The sequence below is a fragment of the Prionailurus bengalensis genome, chromosome D4 (genome assembly GCF_016509475.1).
Source record: "Prionailurus bengalensis isolate Pbe53 chromosome D4, Fcat_Pben_1.1_paternal_pri, whole genome shotgun sequence".
Lineage (NCBI taxonomy): Eukaryota > Metazoa > Chordata > Mammalia > Carnivora > Felidae > Prionailurus > Prionailurus bengalensis.
Genome location: NC_057359.1, coordinates 94,360,657 through 94,381,247, shown reverse-complemented (window position 1 = coordinate 94,381,247; position 20,591 = coordinate 94,360,657). Strand labels below are relative to the sequence as shown.

At 49.2% G+C, this 20,591-nt stretch overlaps 1 protein-coding gene across 8 annotated transcripts in view; it reads right to left on the bottom strand.

The window, feature by feature from the left end:
- Positions 1-20,591, bottom strand: part of EHMT1 (euchromatic histone lysine methyltransferase 1) — a 154,034-nt gene that overhangs the window by 13,396 nt on the left and 120,047 nt on the right. For all 8 annotated transcript variants that reach the window (XM_043565738.1, XM_043565743.1, XM_043565739.1 and 5 more), the window contains 4 exons: positions 14,352-14,474; positions 7,766-7,867; positions 6,030-6,134; positions 55-209 (listed from right to left, as the gene is read on the bottom strand). In XM_043565738.1, coding sequence (XP_043421673.1) covers positions 55-209; positions 6,030-6,134; positions 7,766-7,867; positions 14,352-14,474 — 485 coding nt within the window. The remainder of the gene's footprint in view (positions 1-54; positions 210-6,029; positions 6,135-7,765; positions 7,868-14,351; positions 14,475-20,591) is intronic.

Genomic DNA, 20,591 nt, shown 5'->3' with positions numbered 1-20,591 from the left:
GGGCCTCGCCCACCCTGGGAGCCCTGCAGGGGCCACGGCAGCAGAGCCACTCACAGGACGCAGGCGTAGCGGTCCTCCCTGGCGGCGATGTGCAGGGGTGAGTCTCCGTGCACGTTCACGGCATGCAGGTCACACCTGGCGGCCAGCAGGATCTCAGCTATGTCCACGCAGCCAGAGAACGCAGCCCAGTGTAGACAGATGTTCTCCTCCTGCACGGACAGACAGCGCAGCGCGCCAAGAGGAGGGCAGAGCACCCGTCTGAGTGCCGAGGGCACTTCCTTTTTTGTTTCATTTTTGTTATAAAAGTAATGCACAGTACTGAATATTTTGGAAATTGAATAAAAAAATCATCTGCAATAAGACCAACCTAAACACAACACATTATTAACATCACATTTGGGAGTCCTGTGCTTTATCTCATTTTTAAAATTATATTCACTTTGGAATAGAAGTACAATCACAAGAGAGGACGATACCTGTGTAAGATTTGAAAAAGACAAAAGTAGACAAATTTGACCGCATTAAAATTTTACTTCCCGAAAACCTCTCCAAAATAAAAATCTTAAATCGAATATGAGAAAAAACCATTTGTGCTGTACACAAGATATAAACGATTTTCAATGATCGCAGCAAGTTTACTAGGGGCACCACACCATAGTTCTGAAAACAAACGTGAGAGGGAGAAAACCGGAGAGCCCGTGCGGAACGTGGTACAGGGAGGGTGCGGCACCGCCGGGAGGGAGAGCGGCCTACCACAGGACAGCCCACGACGGCTAGCCGGCCACACTGGGGACAAGCAAGGCGGCCGTCCCGTGCTCACTGCGGGTGGCGAGGCGCGCCCGCGGCCCTGACCGCCCTGCAGCCCGCTGAGCTCACGCGTCACAACTCATGGAGCCTCTCCTCTAGCGAACCTCTTCCTCGGGAACACAAGGAAGTGAAAGTCTGAGTCTTTTTCTTTCTCTGACTTGGACTCAGGGCTTAACCCTCAGAGGTGGCAGAAACATTTATTGCCCTGGAAGCGCTCTCTGCTCCCCCGGCAAAGTGTGCACCGCTCAAGGGTCCCCACCCCTGGGGGACCCTGAGATTCTCACAGGAGCCACCACCAAAGTCAAGCCTGGCTGTTCACTCTGACACCGCCACGGGGGGCTCGGTGGCACCCAGGCAGAGCTCAGCACAGTGCCTGCCCCACTCGGCCCCGTGTCCGCCCTCACGGGGCCGATGTGCTGGCTACGTGACTCTGCACGCCCCATTCCTGGCCCTCTCCTGCCCAGGGGACCCCCTGTAACGCTCCTGGGCTCGCAGACAATCCCCACACTCTGAGTGCATCCAATGCTTTCAGCTCAATGAACTGTAGGAAACATAAAAGTAAAACAGAAACTGTGTGGTCCTCTCAGTTGGCAAATCGCTGCTGGCCCCAGGCACAGGCTTTTCTACAGACTCCTCCGTGGTACTCTGTGAGAAGCCGGGATTTGCCTGGGGCTTCCTTTCCTGGACGTTGTTCTGAGTCGCCTTCCTCCCCTCTGATCTTTCCATCTTCCACACATCTGCAAGCTCCAGAGCAAAATGTGATTTCCTTAGGGACCTCTTTTCTCATTCCTTCATCAGAAGGATCTATGATTTTATAACGAGAATTCCATGCTGAGACTGTCCCTGCCACCAAGGCTCCTCCTAGCATGGGACTATGCAGCCCCAGACTCACAGAGGTCTGCCTGCTGTGTCACAACAGGCCTGACCCACGTATCTGAAGCGATAGACGGCACTCTGTTTCTGGCAAAGACAGAGCCCGAGGGACCAGCTGGACTCACCCGCCCGCCTGAGAGAGCCAAACAGTCAAAATGTGTGAAATACTGGTTTTCAGATGATGAAGGACTGTATCCCTGAGAAGGGGACAAAAAAGGTGGCCGGGGTTTGCACAGCAGGCTGTGCGGCTGGGAAAGAGGCCTCTGGAGATCTGGACATCCCCACCTTTGACCTCCAGAAGGACACACCACAAAGCCCAGGCATAGAGGGCTCAGTGCCAGCACCCACACAGGAGAGATGAGCAGCCCTGGGCTGAGATCTGCTTGAAGCCACCTAATAAACCTAGAAAGTAAAACCCAAAACAATCAGACTGTTTCCAAGTAACTACACTGCACACACAACAAGACTCAAGACATTTCCAGGAATAAAGAAATTCGTAGCAAGGTAAACTTCATCATGTCTGGCATCCAACCTAAGGTTACAAACAAAACTTTCAGAGCTGACAACTACAGTGTCTGACAGAAACATACTGGAGGAGATTAACAGCATCATAGGGTGTAAAAAGAAAAAAAAAAAAGATCACTGAGCTTGAAAACACAGCAAAATTGCAATAAAACCAGCGAAATGGCTTTAAAATCAGCCTAACTGCAATCCTGAGTGAAAAAATTACTTAGGAAAATGAAAAGACCATCGGTGAGCTGTGGAACAATGTCAAACCAGCTGATTAATCACAGAACGGGGACCCTTATGAAGTGGGGGTGGGCAGAAAAATTACTGGAAGAAATATGGACTGAAAAATTTCTAAATCTGACAAAACTCTAACCTTACTAATCCAAGCTCACTATACCCTTACTGACCTTCCATGCACAAACACAAGTAACACAAGACACATCCTAATCCAACTGCCAAAATCTAGTGACAAAGAGAAAATTCGAAAAGCAGCCAAAAGAAAACAGATGTGCCGAACACCGAGAAGTAAAGGACAAGGCACCCCGAGAGTCCCCTGTGGTAGACCCCTTGGCGAGGATGCAGGCAGTGTGAGGAAAGCATGGAGAGGAGCTGTAAACCACAGTTCCACACCCAGCGAAACATCCCCCGAGTGAGGGCAGGAAAAGGGCTCTGCGGGCACTGGTGTCGGGCAGACCGGTGCCCAGGACAGTGAGTGAAGTGAGATGCACAGAAGAAAAATGACCCTGGATCGAAGGACCTAAGCAAACAAGCGGATCTCTGAGACTTTCTTCAGTGTTTCCCAAATATCTCTGACAGTCTCAACAAAGTACGTACTGTGGCATCAGTACAATGTCTGAGAGCAACAGCATGAGGTTGGGAGAAAGGGGTACACTCTGGAAGATTCCTGTGCTATGCGTAATGTCTCGACGGGCCTCGTGGCACTTTCTCAGCATTGGGAAAGCACGGCAATGGTGTGAGGACAGGCAGGTGTGGACCCCCGCACATGTGGACAAAAGGACAAAAGTCAATTCTGTGGAGAAAGGAGGACTTTCAGCTACACATCCACACACACACGCACATACACACACAAATACAGAACTTTGATTCACACCTCCTACCATCTATGAAAATGACCACCTGAAACTAAAAACTATTATAAGAAAACATGGGAGAAAGGGATCTGAGGTTAGGCAATGAACTCTTAAAGAGAACACCAAAAACATGACCTATAAATAGAAAATAATTGGGGCGTCTGGGTGGCTCAGTCGGTTGAGCGTCCAACTTTGGCTCAGGTCAAGATCTCACAGTTCGTGAGTTCGAGCCCCGCGTCGGGCTCTGTGCGGACAGCTCAGAGCCTGGAGCCTGCTTCGGATTCTGTGTCTCCCTCTCTCTCTGCCCCTCCCCTGCTCATGCTCTGTCTCTGTCTCCCTCGCTCTCAATAAATAAATAAAAATTAAAAAAAAAAAAAAGAAAATAATTGATAAGCCGGACTTTATCAAAATTAAAAACCATCTGCTTACTTGTTAGGGTTTATAAACCATCTGATACAGAGGACCTGTACACAAAATGTACTAAACCCTTCAAAACTGAAGGATACAACAATAAACATCCCACTAAAACATGGGCAACAGATGTGAGCAGACCCCTCCCAGAAGAGGACACAGACTGACCATGCTGAGGCCCGGGGAGGGGGAAGGAGCAGCTCTCAGACACTGGGAAGGGCGTGGCCGCTCCAGAAGCTGGGCGGTGTCCTCACAGACGTGAGCACACACACATCACGGGACCCAGGTGTCACCTGAGGGAAATGACAGCATGTGGCCATGCAAATGTGTGGCCTGCCTGTGTGCGTGTTCACAGCGGCTCCACGTGTGAGAGCCAGACCCAGAAGACCCAAATGTCCATGACCAGGTAAGGGACGAGTGAGCTGATCTGTCCACACGACGGAACACTGACCGCCAGACCAACGCTGCCTGAGCAGCGTCCACACCGCAGGGATCTACCCACGGAACACCAAGCTCACAGAGAACCCCCACGGGACAGAAAGTGGTGCGGGCGGCTGGCTACAAAGCAGCAGGAGGAAACTGGGAAGGAGTGTCATGCACTGGTGTGGCTGTGGTGGACTCTGGGCTCACAAGCATCTATTTCAGGTGTACGTGTCACTGCACACCTGCCACGGTACAGTCTGCCGCTAGCGCGACGATGAAACTGTCAAGGTGAAACGTGGTTCCGTCGTCATATGGCCCGCAGACACGCAATTCGTCAATCCTTCTGACTCCCGAGGACCGCCATCAGCACCAGCACTGACACCCGCTGGACTCTGTGAGGCCGTGTGCTGCCCACACACCCGCACCCCGACCCCAGACAGCTGCACGAGGGGCACCATGCCCAAGGACACACGGCTGCAACTGGCCTAACCACGTCACAAAGCATCAGCATGGCAGGTCGCGACTGCTCTCTGCTGTGGCCACAAGGGACCTCCCCACACCCCTTCCCTTTATCCTCACCTTCCAGTCCCCGGTCCCTTTCAGGCGGTGTCATCGTACTCACACCAGCTCTGAGGACACGAACAGAGACACCCCGTAGCCGAGCCACGCGCTGCAGGTCCAGATCCCGGCCTGTGTGCCACGTTTCTGGGCAGGGTGAGACCCGCTCACAGATGCAGGAAAGGGTCCCGATGCTGAGCAGCCACAATGAGAGACCAGGTGGTGCTCGCTGCTCCCACCCCTTCTTCAAGCGGGGGTCTAGAGAGCCCTGTCCCGCTCAGGGTTCAGAACCGGAAAAGGCCACCTGCCTCCCTACCTTGGACGCTCAGGCTCCACGCTGACTTGCATGCTACTGAACGGTGTGCTTGGAACAATCAACTCTTACTGCCAACCTGCTTTCTTATTTCGTTATCAGTTCAATGAGTCTGTGGCTAGACTTTCTATTTATGGCTTTTGGTGACACTCTGTAACAGTGGACATAGCTCTGCAGGGCACACTGTGTCTGTCTGTCCTGGGAACCCTGTCCCTCTGCCTTGCTCCAGAGCAGGTCCCCAGTGACCTTCCCAGAAATGCCCTCTTAAATTAACTGGAGTTGGGGCGCCTGGATGGCTCCGTCGGCTAAGCGTCCGACCTCGGCTCAGGTCATGATCCCGTGGTTCGTGGGTTTGAGCCCCACGTCAGGCTCTGTGCTGATAGCTCGGAGGCTGGAGCTGCTTCAGATTCTGTGTCTCCTCTTTGTCTCTGCTCCTCCCCCACTTGTGCGTGTGTGCCCCCTCTCTCTCTCTCTAATATAATAACTGAATAAACTTAAAAATACATAGATAAATTAATTAATTAAGTAAGTAAGTAATTAACCGGAGTTGCCTGCTGACACACAGGCTGCCAGGAGGTTACTCCCACAGGGACTGGTGAGTCTTCGGACCTTGGCCCCAAGCCCCCATTTTCTGAGACCAAACCTGTCCCACAAAACCAGCCTTCAATACCAGCACCTTAGCTCTCGTGGTCTGAGTGCATGGTGGCAACCACAGAAGGAGCCAGCGCTCACACATCTACCTGCACAGGGATGGTGTGCACCCTGGGTTCCTCAATCCAGGTGCGCCTCTAAATAGGCAGGTACCACCCATGGGCAGGTCTCAGGAACCTCCGCCCCTCAATCTATACCCAGCAACTGGCCGACACACAAAACAACCTGAGGAAACCACAGTGGGTCCAGGGGCCACCGAAAACATGGAAAAAGAGGGCAGAGCCTTGGTCAGGTTTCCAAGAAAAAGAACCTTCAGCTGTCAGCTCTGCACGCCCTGGTCTCTCCATCCTCCTCCAGGACCTGCTTAGGACCAGCGAAACCCAGAGACTCACGTTGTCCCGGATGTTGATGTCAGACCCCTTGGACAGCAGCAGCTTCACGAGCTCCACGTGCTTATACTCAGTGGCCCAAATCATGGGTGTCCAGCCGCCATCATCCTAATTTCAACAAACAAACAAAACAAAACACAAAGCCCTACAATTCACCACAGCTCCCAGAGACAAGTAACACGAAGAGCAGTCTCACTGAGGACCTATAAGGCGGCCCCAAGAGGCGGGAGCCAGACCAAGTTCCCATTTTCTTGGTGAGGAAACTAAGGCTCCAGGTATAGCCCCAGACATCTCAGTGGGTGCAAGACGGAGCCAGAACCATCCAGTGTGACCCTCACAAACCTCTGCTCTGAGGGGGACAGATGGTTCTGCGGGACCTCGCCCCTCTCCAGCCTGGAGGACAGACACTGCCAGGACAATACCCCGCACACCTGAGTGCACCTGCCTGGATCCCTGGACCAGAAACACTGTTGACCAGACCGACTCTCAGAGACCAGAAGTCTGGTTGGTGAGAAGTGCTGGCCCTAGTGACACAGACCCCGAGGAGGAAGCAAGAGCAGGCTGCCAAGAACTGCGGACGGAAAGCAATCCAAGCCCAGAGACTGACGGGAGGCTGTGCGCAGTTCTGGCTTCTTCCTGAAAGGCAGACGGCAGAGAGTCTTCGCAGACTGACCCCATCTGTAGGGTCCACCGTGGTTCTGACCAGTCGGCTTTCTACCACTCCACCCACCCAGGCCTGTCTCTCCTTACTCAGTTGGTCGTGGGTAGTTTTGTTTAAACCAGGAAAAGCAAGTCCTCAGGAAATGCGTATCACGCTGCCAACTCATGGTCTGGTGGCAGAAAGCTCAACCCTCCCCAGCACCTCTCAAACGACTCCCTGCACACCCCCAGCTGCCACATCTCTCTGGCAGATATGCAGCTTCCATGACTGTAGCGAGGCCCTCCCTGCAGGCTGGCTGTGGGCACCGCCTGGGCACTGGGGACACTGCAGGGACAAGCTGGCCTCGTGGAGCCAGCCCAGCCTAGGAGAGGAAATGTTCAAAACCCAACCAAATGGGAGGTAGAAAATGAAACAGGGTAGGGGTCTAGCCCGTGGACCTTGTGAGAGCAGAGGTGGGCCGTGAGGCACATGGCAGGGAACCACATCTCTAGGCCACTGGGGAGGGTCTCTGTCAGGGTGGCTTGCAGAGAGCTGGGCTGGAGGCAATGACACTCCTAAAAGATGGGGCAGAGCCTGTGATGCCAAGACAGCCTTCCCAGAGCCCAGAGTCATGTGGGAGGAGAGGGGTCTGGGCCCCAGCAAGTGGGAGGGAAGCTCCCTCATTTGCTCTCCCGAGTCACTCACTCACTTGACACACATGGGACCTCCTCAGGCCAAGGACTACTCGTCACCCAAAGACCCTGCCCTGGAACCCTGAGAGCCACTAGGTGGGAAGATGGGCACCACGGGAGGGAGGTCACCCGGCATACAGGAGGTCAGGGACCCCACTCAGATGGTGACATGTTCACCCAGGCCAGGAGACTACGGTGGCCCAAGAGGTCACTGCGGGATGAGCTCTCAGAGTAACCGGTGGGCGGCCTGGGAGGCGGCAGCCAGGGTGAGTGAGGCCAGGCCTTCCGAGGCCTTGCAAGGGGGGGCCACAGAAAACAGGCAGGGAGCCAGGACTGCTACAAAGGAGACTGGGGTCTCTGGCCAACCAGCCAGGTAGAGTGTCGGTAAGTGGAGGACGTGGCTTTACCTGACAGTTGACGTCCATTTGTCCATTTGAAAGCAGATACTGAACCACATCATAGTGGCCTTTCTTGGCAGCGAGGTGCAAACAGGTGGAGCCCTCTGCATCCTGCAACACAAATGCCATTTAGATCCAGAGAAATCACATGACTTACAGCGTGCCAGGCCCTGAGCGCATGGCCACAGTGAACCTTCATTCCCCACAGAGGGGAGGTGCCGTCTAGAACGATAAGGAGCCCGGGCAGAGGAGGGTGGGGTTGTTTTCAGAGGCTGTACCACTGGGGTCCAGACCCCGAGCTTCTGACGCCGATGGGACGAGGCCTCAGGTGGCAAAGGGCCTTCCAGTTGCAGACAGCCTGCAGGCACACATGTGAACCGCTGTCCCTCCCTTTCCTTCACGGTCTGACAGGCCGTGCCACACCCCAGGCTTCTCCATGTGGCCAGGTGCGGCGACCTGTCCCTCTGTTCCAACAGGGCCCCTGGGACTGTTTCAAGCCACTGTACTCCTCACACGACCAGAGGGCCACAGTACCCATCAGGACCTCTACAAGAAATGGTTGCCACCGCACGTTTAAAGCAGTGCTAACGAGGCAGTAATCACTGTCTGTACGCCACAGGATTAAAAATAATAAATGGCAGGGAAGAGCAGGGGCCCAGAACAGGGGCAAAGCCTGCCCTGCAGCCCCACACACGTCCTGGTGGCTGACTGAGCGCGTTCTGTTTCCTGAGGCTGCTTGGGCACATCTCCCTGTTAGCTTTCAGCTCTGCTTCCTCAGGCATGCTAAATATATCCCATTAATTGAACTACCTCAAAACAAAACAAAAGCCACCCACCACTGGAGAGGAGAGGTCAGACTCATGGAGAGGAGAGGTTGGACTCAGGAAGCTCCAGGAGAGACTTGGGGGTTCCGGGAGGGCTGGGGGACCATTCATGCCCCGTTTATACAGCCAGGCTCAGTGCCAACCTGAGGTAGCATCTTTCACAGATGGATCCCTCCTGTGCACGCACCTCAAGGACCCACGCGGACACACTCCCACCGTCTTCTCCTCACGGGCCCCTCTGCTTCTCTCCCCCCCGGCTCCCATCTTTATATTGACCATGTTTCCTTATTCCCTCTTTCTCTCCGTTTCTAACCCTAAGAGCAGTAATCCTAGATTTTCACATACATATAATACATACGTCTTATCCAGACTGAAGTTAATCAGTAAACCCACTTTTCCTCAAGAAAACCCACACAGTCCAATCCCGTTATTACTGGTGTTTAAAATTTTAATTGTATGATAAACACAAAAACATACGGTTGTTGGCTTTAAAGGCTTGCCTTGTTCTCAAGTGTTCTGTTTGACTTTGTGCTATTTAAAGATGCACTGAGATTGCAAAACTGTCCCCTGTTCACACATCATGGGGGCGGGGGCACACGCCCAGCAACAGGGACGCAGGGGGCGCTGTGGCTCCTCTGGGCGGTCCAACCTTTGAGCACCACCACATCCAAGGGCTACACAACAGGGTCTCAGGCTTGTTTTCAAAAGGCTGAGCGCCTTCCGCGTGTTTGCTGGTTACTCCGACTTCCTCTTCTGAGGACTGCCGCTCATTCCTTGCCTGTTTTTCTTTTGGATTCTTTTATTTGTAGGACTTCCTTAGAGTTTTGGATATGAATCCTTTGCAAGTGTGCTGCAAAATCTTCTGGGAGTGTGTAGCCTGCCTTTTGTGAACTTTGTGACATCCTGTTGATTGGAAATTCTTAATTCTAACGCACTTAACTTTACCGTTTTTGTACTTTTCTGTGTCTTAAGATACCTTTCCCTATGCTGCAATCACAAAGATAATCTTTCCTCTTACAGAAGTCTAAAAATTTTTCCTTTTGATTCTCACATTTACCATCTGCATGATATACATTCTCCATCCTTTTTATTTCCAGCTGTGTCTCCAATAACGCAAGCACCCTGCAGCAGCACACAGCTGGTCCTGGTGTGTTCAGTCTTCACACGTGGTGTCACCACGGACAGGGACAGGGCTCCTTGTACCATTGGTGTTTACTCCTCTTCTCCTGCCTGTAGTTATACAAATACTGCTCAGGATCCCATCTTACCACCTCTACTCGATTTTCGTAAATTGTCCTTAAAGCTGTTATTTCTTTTAAATTATTTTCTTTGTGCTTTCTCTGCGGATGACGGTATTATTCTCTTTATCGGTCACCTTGGACTGATACCTACTGCCTCCCACAGCAGAAACGACAGCCTGACAACAGCAGGGCTCCATTCATGGCTCTTGCTTGGTGCTGTTGGTGGCATACATTTTACTTCTAAACTGGTATGAACTGCACCTTGTACAGATATTATTTCTGCTTTAAATAGTCTTTTATCTTCTAGAAATTAAGAAAAAATTTAACGTTTATTTTAGAGAGAGAGCGAGAGAGCACAAGAGAGAGCGAGAAGGAGCGCGCGCGTGTCTGCAAGCGGGGAAGGAGCAGAGAGAGGGAGACACAGAATCTGGAGCAGGCTCCAGGCTCCGAGTTGTCAGCACAGAGTCCAATGTAGGGCTCGAACCCACGAACCGCGAGATCACGACCCGAGCTGAAACTGGACGCTTAGCCGACTGAGCCACCCAGGCGCCCCTATCTTCTCGGAAATTTAGAGAAAACGACAGTCTTTCCCAGGGGCGGTTCCTGGGCTGACTCCCGGGCTTTCCCAACCCTATTTGGGCAAATGTACCAATAAATCCTATCAGCTTTTGTTCAACTGGGAATGTTTTATTACACAATTCGTTTGCAGGGGGACTTTTACTGGATGCAGTCTTCTGGACTGACAATTTTTTGAGCTTTCTACCCCATCGTTTCAGATGAGAAGTTGGTGGCTCGCTGTGATGCTGCCCGCCTGCATGTAACGTGCTGTTCTTTAGCTGCTTGTAAGACTTTCTCCATTCTCAGTTGTCGACAGTTTTAACCACACTGTGCTTAGGTGAGGTAGTCTTTGAATTTACCCAGTCTGGGGTTTTTTCAGCTTCTTGGATCTGTAGATTGTTTTCTTACCAAATCTGGTAAGTTTATGACCATTTTTTTCCCAACATAATTTTTTTCTACCAGGTTCTCTCCTCTTTCTGGGACTCCAATTACACATCAGTTGGAAACTATCCTACAACCTCTTCTTCAGACTGAAAAATTTCAATGATCAGTCTTCAACCTCAGTGACCACTTTCTTACACTACACCCAATCTACGGCTAAGCTCGTCTACGAGTCACCCACTTCAGATGCCTGCTCCCCTCAAGCCACAGATACTTCTCCAGTCCTTGTCTACAGGCTCTTGCTGCTTCTGTAAAGCCCTGAACACTAACCTCTTGCCTCTGCATTGGTGCTTAGCTTGGGCGCTGGCTCCTGTGAACCCATCAGAGGATGAGGTAAATGCGAGACTCACCCACCCATCATAACACAGAGGATTAATTGTAGCTATCTACAGGGGCACCTGGGTGGCTCAGTTGGTTAAGTGTCTGAGTCTTGATTTCAGCTCAGCTCATCATCTCACAGTTCATGTGTTCAAGCCCCACGTCGGGCTCTGCACTAACAGTGCAGAACCTGCTTGGGATTCTCTCTCTCTCTCTGCCTGCGCCTCACCACTCCCTCTCTCTCAAAATACACAAACTTAAAAAAATTAAAAAACAATAAAAATAAAAATAATTTTTAAAAAATAGCTATCTATATTTATACAATAGTAGTTTCCAGATTGCAAAAACCACCAAAAATAAAGCAAAAGACTTTATAAACATAAGCTGGAAAAAATATTCCTAAGATATGAATAGCTATACACCAAAGTGTTCACTTTAAGACAAGTGAATTAAAATAGTAAAAAAATAAATTTCGTATATCAAACCATTTTCGTATATCAAACTGTTAGTTAATATTTTTTAAAAACATCTCTAATAGTCGGCATTGGTAAGAGCAGACAGGAGCGAGTGCTCACATACTCTCGGTGCCCTTCAGAAAAAAATATAAAAAGCCTTAAAAATGACTATATATTTTGATCTAACAATTCCACACCCAGAAATATGTCCTAAAGAAACCAAACATGTACCAAAACTTAGCTAAGAAAACATTTTACTGAAGCACTGTGTATAATGGAAATTCAAAACTAAATATTAGGCAATAAGTAAATCTGACTAAAAACGATACCATTACGTTACATCATGAAATACAATGACAATATAATATGAAATACAATGCAGCCACTTAAAATAATGTGATAAGATAATATTTAATGACAGAAAAATAGTGATAATTTGACGGAAAAAGGAAGCTGACAAATTACTATCAACAGTGTAAGTTTTTTGTTGGAAAATTGTGTGACACTGTGAAAGACCGTGAGATCGTTTTTATAGTTTTATCGTGGCTCTAAACAAATACATGTGTAGGTACACAACATAAAACTTGTCATTTTAGTCACCTTTAAGTGTACGAGTCAGTGGTAGCGTGCCACCGTAGGTGCGGACTCTGGAAGGAAGCGTGGGGTCCACTAAGAAGGGACGCCTGCCCCGCCCCGCCCCGCCCCATCCCACCCCTGGCCCCGCCCCCGGTATCCTTTAACTTACTTCCAGCGTCTAGATTTGATGACTCTGGGTCCTCACAGGAGTGGATCCTACAGGATGAGTGCTGTGATGGGCTGCTCTCACTCAGCACAACGCTGGTGCTGGGACTTCCTTCCCATTCGCAGCTGAGCGATGACCCACGATGCACACGGACCACTTTTCACTAACCTGTCCCCCCGCAGGGGGATACCTTGGCCGTTTCCACCTTCTCGCTTTGTGAACAATGCTGCTGAGAACATGGGGGAGCAAACACTGATTCATGCACCTGCTTTCAGTTTCTTGACTGGAACAGCTGGATCACATGGTAATTCTATGTTTAAGTTTTTGAGGATCCACCACAGTTGTCCACTCAGCTGCACGATTTGACGTTCCTGCCAGCAGTGCACGAGGGCTCCAGCTTCTCCACAACCTTGCCAGCACTTATTTTCCGTGTTTAGATAACAGCTGCCCGAAGCGGGTGAGGTGACTCACTGTGGTTTTGATTTGCATTTCCCCGATGACTGGTGATGCTGAATACCTTGTTGTGTGCTAATTGGCCATTTATAGAGCTTCTTTGGAGGAACGCCTATTCAAACTCCTTGCCCATCTTTGAACTGGGTTGGACTTTTGCTATTGGGTGGTAGGAGTTCTTTATATATTCTGGATAGGAATCCCCTATCAAGATTTAGGACTATTTTCACCATCCCGTGAGTTGTCTCTTCACACTTTGGGATAGTACCCTCTGACAAACAAAAATTTTCAATTTTGATGAAGTTTATTTTAATTTTATTGTCTGTGCTTTTGGTGTCACATACAAGAAATCATTGCCATATCCAATGAATGTTGAGAAGATTTTCCTCTATCTTTTCTTCTAAGAGATTTATGGTTTAAGCTCTTACATTTAGATCTTTGATCCATTTTGAATTAATACCTGAAAACAGTCTAAAGTAAGGGCCCAACTGCATTCCTTTGCATGTGGAGATTCCCTTTTCCTGGTACCATTTGTTAAAAAGATGGCCCTTTCCTCCCACTGAGTGGTCTTGGCCCCCTCCTAAAGATCACTTTATCCATCTGAGGGTTCATTTCTGGGCCATTCTGTCTTCACACCAGCACCGCGCTGTGTTGATTACGGTAGCTCTGTAGTAGGTTTTGAACTCAGGAAGTGTGGGGCCTCCGGCTTTGTTCTTTTGCAGGGTTGTTTTGGCTGTTCAGGGTCGGTCCCTTGAGATCCGTAGGAGTTTCAGGACGCGCTTTTCTATTTCTGTGAGAAACTCGTTGGGATTCTGACAGGGATTGCGCTGGATCTGTGGTTCACTCTGGGCGGTACTGGCATTGTGACAATATTCACTCGTCCAACCCATGAACACAGGACATGTTCCCATGTTCGTAAGTCAATTCTTTAATCTCTTTCAGCAATGTTTTGTGGTTTTCAGTCTATAAGTCTTTCGTGTCCTTGGTTAAGTTTATTCCTAGTATTTTACTCTTTTTGATGCTGTTATAAATGGAATTGTTTTCTTAATTTCCTTGTTGGATAACTCATCTCAAGTGTATAAAAATATAACTGATGTTTCTGTATTAACTTTGTATCTTATAACTTCTCTGAATGCATTTGTTAGTTCTAGATTTTGGATGGGATTTTAGGGTTTTCTACATATAAAATCATACCATTTACGAACAGAGATCATTTTACTTCTTCTTCCCAATTTGTATGCTCTTTTGGAGTGGGGTGTCTAACTGCTCTAAGTTAAAGTCAGAAGAGGAAAAGCGTACAAAATGAAGGAGGCAGAGACTGGGCACGGCAGACTCCTTACTAGTTGCTGTGACTATCACCAGGCACAGCACACCCCGTGCTCACTAGTGTTCTCCCAAATAGACCCGTGACCACGCAAGGAGAGCAGACAACTGCTTCTGGACTACCAGGTGGACATCTGCCGGCTGCCAATTCCTGAAGCTGCTCCAACGAGGAACCGGCCCCGGCTCAGCTTTATGAGACATTTCGACACAAAACTGGAATGGGATTCAGACCAGGTAGCGTACCTTCGGATCCACGAGGGCGCCAGCCTTGATGAGGTACTTCACTGCATCCAAATGGTTGTTTTCTGCCGCCTCCATCAATGGGGTCCTCTGGTCTTCTGAGCAGGTGTCAATGTTCGCGCCCGCCTGGTGACACAGGACAGTTCGGGTGTGGGGGAGCCGCCACGGTAGCCCCCACCTGGCTCACATTCAGACACTTCAGACACTTGCAAGTGCTAAGACCTCGTGAGCTACGTTAAAAAATCATTTCTAATGACCAACTATAACTGAGTCTTCAGAACCGAATTCAAAGACATGATTGTTCTATTATTGCCAAATCTTTAGTTCAAGAAGAGCATTTTCAGGGCCCCTGGGTGGCTCAGTCGGTTGTGTCTGACTTCAGCTCAGGACACGATCTCATGGTTCATGGGTTCGAGGCCCAAGGTGGGCTCTGTGCTGACAGCTCAGAGCCTGGAGCCTGCCTCGGATTCTGTGTCTCCCTCTCTCCCCTGCTCGTGCTCTGTCTCTCTCTCTCTCACACACAAATAAACATTTAAAAATTTTAAAAAAGAGCATTTTCATTTCCAACCAATTTGATAGAAAATGTTTAAAGCACGTTAGTGACAACACCTTTAGAAATTAAAAAGTGAAAACCTTCTAAAGTAGGCAAAGAAGGGATGTGGAAGGGACCGCTCAGTGGGGCTGGGCCAGGAGGCAGGCCGTCACCTGGCCTACAATGACCAAAGGACACTCTGGTTCAGTGACCTCTTTCTCTGGCTGTTTTAATGCTTCCCAAACAAAATAAGCAGAACCAAAACTGATCTCCAGTAGTATGTACTCTGAAGCAATTTCTAATTCTCCCAATAGAGCATGTACTTGGAAAACTAATGAGCTAGCAAGTACACATAGATAAACTTCAGTCTGTGTGAAACTTAAGTCCCCAACTTTAAAATAGGTCGTGTGCTAGAAGCAAATCAGCTATCTCACAACTGAAACCTTTCTTCCCCATGGGGGAAAAACCTCCACCTTCTTAAACTGACATACCAAAAGCTAGTATTTAGTTTATAAAATACTTATTAGGAGAAGGCTAAGAATAGTATTGTTTTTGCTGTTAGCAATTAAAAACAAAAATAACAAAATGAGTGGGGCGCCTGGGTGGCTCAGTTAAGTGCTCGACTTCAGCTCAGGTCGTGTCTCACAGTTTGTGAGTTTGGGGCCTGTGTTGAGCTCTGTGCTGACAGCTCAGAGCCTGGAACCTGCTTCAGATTCTGTGTCTCCTTCTCTCTCTGCCCCTCCCCCACTCCCGTTCTGTCTCTCTCTTTCAAAAATAAACATTAGAAAAAAATTTTTTAAAAATGAGTTAAGAAATTTTTAAATAGACCCAGAGTGTTGCACAGGGAAACCAGCGAGCTGAGGTGACTCGGGGAGCCTCGAAGGAGACTTCTGCCAAATTCCAGAGGGCAGGATGGGGCTGTTGGCCACAAGCAGAGTTGAAAGTCAGGGGTCAGAGGACCAGGCCCTCCCTGAGATTTCAGGGGCAGGTCTGAGGACTCACAACTAGTTCCCAGCATGATTGAGCGAAAGGAGGAGCAAAAAGTGACCAAGCCCACACACAAGCACAGAGACCCTCACTGGAACACACAATCCAGAACCAACACCACGCCAGTCAGCCCAGAAAAAAGTGATCATCACCAGGAAAAGGTAGGGAAGACCGCGAGACAAAGGGAGGAGACAGAGAAAAGAGAGTCAAACCAGGAGATCCCCACGTGACTGACGTGATTCCCCCAGAGAGAATGGTGAGAACAGGGAAGCAGGTCCCCAGGGAAAAGTTCCAGTCCATCCAGCAGGACGGACTTAGTAGAAGCTCCAGGCCAGACACACCAAGTCCAGGCAGGTCCCAACCCCCACCCCTCTTCCCCAAAAGGCCCCTGGGAGAGCGTGCAGAGTGTGCAAGATCCTGTGTGGGTGTGTGCAGTCCATGGCAGTCCCTGGGCTCAGGGGTCAGTGCAACAGGTGTGGCTCTGTCCTTCCCCTCTGGGCTCTGTGACTGTTAGAACACCCACCTCTCTGTGTTAGAAGACACCTCATAGGCTCATGGCAGTAACACTAACACATGAAGGACAGGGTGACAGGCACCCAGAGCTGGGGAGCAGATGGAGGTGGCCTGTCAGTGGGGACACACACACCTGGACCCAGGACAGGGCAGCTGCTATGAGTGCCCAGTGGCAGGGGTGCCCACACTACGGACGTCCCCAGTGCTGGCACTGGAGCTCTCCGTCTGCGCCCAGCACAGCCGCCCCGAACACACAGCCCCTGAGCTTGGGAGGTGCAGCTGAGGCCAGAGGGGCACACATTTCCTTTCGTTTAACTTTGTCATTTACATTCAAACAGCCACACGTGGCAAGGCACGCCACACTGCACAGAACCGGGGCCCAAATGAAATAACTGCTGCTCCCAGTGAGACCCGAGGATGAAAATTAAACAGATGGGAAGGTATCAAAACCACTCTTCAAAGGCGCTCCTGGCTGGGAGAGGACACTTCTCAGACCCCGGCAGGACAGTAGCCCAGGAGAGACGGCGGTGGCTTTAGTGCTGCTCTGGGGCTGGAGAGAGGGCACAGAGCCAGAGCCTGCCTGGTGGACACAGTGGGGTGGGAGACACCCCACAAAAGCAGAGTCTCCAGGGAACAACACTCTTGGACTTAGGGCAAACTAGAAAAGCCCGCCTCATATCTTTCCTGGGGAATCTCAAGAAAAGCTCAGGTTCTAAAGGAAGAAAAATACACAAAATCACAGGCTCCCAAGCTCAGAGGGTGAGCAGCCTGGGCCAGTGAATTAAACATCAGGCTAAGAATCCAGGCAGGTGGAGCCAAGCCCTACACATCAGGTCAGCCCAGAAGGCCACAGAAAACAACACTAAAAAGGGCTGGTTTTCCACAATAAGTAACATTTTATTTTGCAACAGTTTAAGACCCACAAGAAGCTGCAGACCAGCACAGAGCTCCTGCTCCCACTTGCTTTCCCAGGATGGCACCTCACACGAGGGCAGCAGAGGCAGGCCCGGGGACCAGAGCTCAGGCACACTTCCTCCCTCAGTGGTCACGGGCACAAGGCAGGCTTCTGCCCTTGGACTGAAAGGCAGACACAGAAGAATCCCCACTGTGGGACTCCATGAGCACAAAGCTGAGAGGCAAACACGGGTAAGCCACATGGTTTGCGGGTGCTTGCAAGGTGGTCAAACCAGAGAAGTGCAGAGATGGGGGCTGTCACCATCAGAGCCTGGAGAGCCAGCCCCTCTGGCGGGGGGTAGGCTCTGTTGTGTCCTGACCTCGGGTGAGGTGGGAGCCATTTATGATTATTTATTAACAGGATGCTTATACCATAAGGACTTTTATTTTTTTTAATTTTCAAATGTTTATTTTTGAGACAGAGAGAGACAGATCGTGAGTAGGGGAGGGGCAGAGAAAGAAGGAGACACAGAATCCCAAGGAGGCTCCAGACTCCGAGCTGTCAGCACAGAGCCCGATGCGGGGCTCAAAGTCACAAACTGTGAGATCGTGACCTGAGCGAAGTCAGGCAGTTAACTGACTATGCCACCCAGGCACCCCTACCTTAAGGACCTTTCTGTATGCATCACACATACACGCATTCACACACACACACTCTTTAACATAAAAAAAAAAAAAAAAAAAGGGCCAGGGGCGCCTGGGAGGCTCAGTTGGTTGAGTATCAAACTCTTGATTTTGGCTTAGGTCATGATCTCAAGGTTTGTGAGTTCGAGCCCCAAATCGGGCTCTGCACTGACAGCACGGAGCCGGCTTGGGATTCTCTCTATCCATCTTTGCCCCTCCACGCTTGTGCGTGCTCTCTCTCTCTCAAAATAAACGAATAAACATTAAAAACGAGAAAAAGATTTCTTTAAAAAAAAATAAAAAAAAAAAAAAAGGCCAAAGAGAAAACAAGTCCTTTAAAAGGAATGACAAGCTAATTTCTTAAAAAGCAAGCATGGAAACTAGAAGACAGTGGAATCATTCCTTAAACAAAGCAAGAGAAATGAACCAGCAACCTAGAATTCCAAATCCAGGGTAACGTCTCCCAAGAAGCCCTCCATACCAGTCTCCGAGAGTGAGGAGAAGCCTGGGTGGCCCCCTCACTCAACCTCATGCAGCAAACAGGCCCATTGGGGTGACCTGCCCCCACCTCCTGCTTCATCCCTGTCCTACAACAGTCCCACACTGTACTGGGCCTCCAGGCCACCCTCAGAGAAGCATAAGCCACACCCTCTGTGACTCCATAGGACAAGGATGAGAGGACATCCGGTTGGAGTACTGACTCCCAGCCCCCTCCCTCAGAGCACCAGCATCCGAAGTCACTGCCTCGATAGCCATGCCAGCTGCCCTTGACCTCTCTCCAACAGGCTTGCCCTCTGTCAGATTAGCTACTTACCACTGTCACTGCCAAGAACCAACCCTTGTGACCACTTTGGGAGGCCGCCTCGGCTGTCTCCAAGTCCTACCAGGCTTCTCTTGAACTTGCACCCGAGGCCTCCACAGGCCTCCCCGCCGGAGCTCAGCAGGCCAGCGCACCTTCCCTCCCTCGCTCCCCGGCACCTGCAGCTCCCTCTTCTCGCCTGTCTCAAGACCAAGGACACAACACTTGCACACCAGATCACAGAGCGACCTCTGGAGGCGACAGAGAGGAGTATGTAGCCTCCAACTGAGTGAAGAGAAAGGAAATGAGAAAACTAAAACAAATATCAACCCAAAAGACAGCAACAAAGGAAATTTAGAAAGAAATATTTGAGGGTGCCTGGGTGGCTCAGTCAGCTAAGCATCCAACTCCTGATTTCAGCTAAGGTCATGATCTCACGGTTTGTGAATTCGAGCTCCAAGTCAGGCTGTCAGCACAGAGGGATTCACTACTTGGGATTCTCTCTCTGCCCCTCCCTGGCTCACTCGCTCGCTCTCTCTCTCTCTCTCTCTCTCTCAATAAAGAAAAAATAAATAAATGTTTAAAATTAAATGAATGAATGAATGAATGAATGCATGCCAGAAATTACAGTAAGTATTAGCTAGACCAAAAGTTCCTATTAAAATACCAAGACTCTCACCATTGTTATTCAACACAGTGTTGGAAGTCCTACCCTCAGCAATCAGGTAACACAAAGAAATAAAAAGCATCCAAATCAGCAAGGAGGAGGTCAAACTTTCACTCTTCACAGATGACACAATATTGTATATGGAAAACCCAAAAGATTCCACAAAAAAAAAAAACAAAAAAACACTAAAACTGATCCATGAATTCAGCAAAGCCACAGGATATAAAATCAATGCACAGAAATCAGCTGCATTTCTATACACCAATAAAGAAATAGCAAAAGGGAAATTAAGGAATCAATCCCATTTACAACTGCATCAAAAACTATAAAATACGTAGGAATAAACTCAACCAAAGAGGTGAAAAGTCTATACGCTAAATGCTATAGAAAGCTTATGGAAGAATAAAGACACAGAACAATGGAAAAATATTCCATGCTCCTAGATTAGAAGACCAAGTATTGTTAAAGTGTCGATACTACCCAAAGCAATCTACATATTCGGTGCAATCCCTATCAAAATAACACCAGCATTCTTCACAGAGCTAGAACAAATAATCCTAAAATTTGTACGGAACCAGAAAAGACCCCAAATTAGCCAAAGCAATCCTGAAAAAGAAAACCGAAGCTGGAGGCATCACAATCCTGGACTTCGAGACGTATCACAAAGCTGTAATCATCAAGACAGTATGGTACTGGCACAACAAAAGACACTCAGATCAATGGAACAGAACAGAGAACCCAGAAATGGACCCACAAATGTATGGCCAACTAATCTTGGACGAAGCAGGAATAAAGACAGTCTCCTCAGCAAGTGGTGCTCGGAAAACTGGACACCAAAACGCATAAAAATGAACCTGAACCACTTTCTTACACCAGACACAAAAATAAACTCAAAATGGATGAAAGACCTAAACATAAGACAGGAAGCCATCAAAATCCTCGAGGAGAAAGCAGGCAAAAGCCTCTTCGACCTCAGCCACAGCAACTTCTTACTCAACACATCTCCAGAGACAAGGGAAACAAAAGCAAAAAGGGAACTATTGGGGCCTCATCAAAATAAAATGCTTTTGCACAGCAAAGAAAACAATCAGCAAAACTAAAAGGCAACCAATGGAATGGGAGAAGATATTTGCAAATGACATATCAGATAAACGATTAGTATCCAAA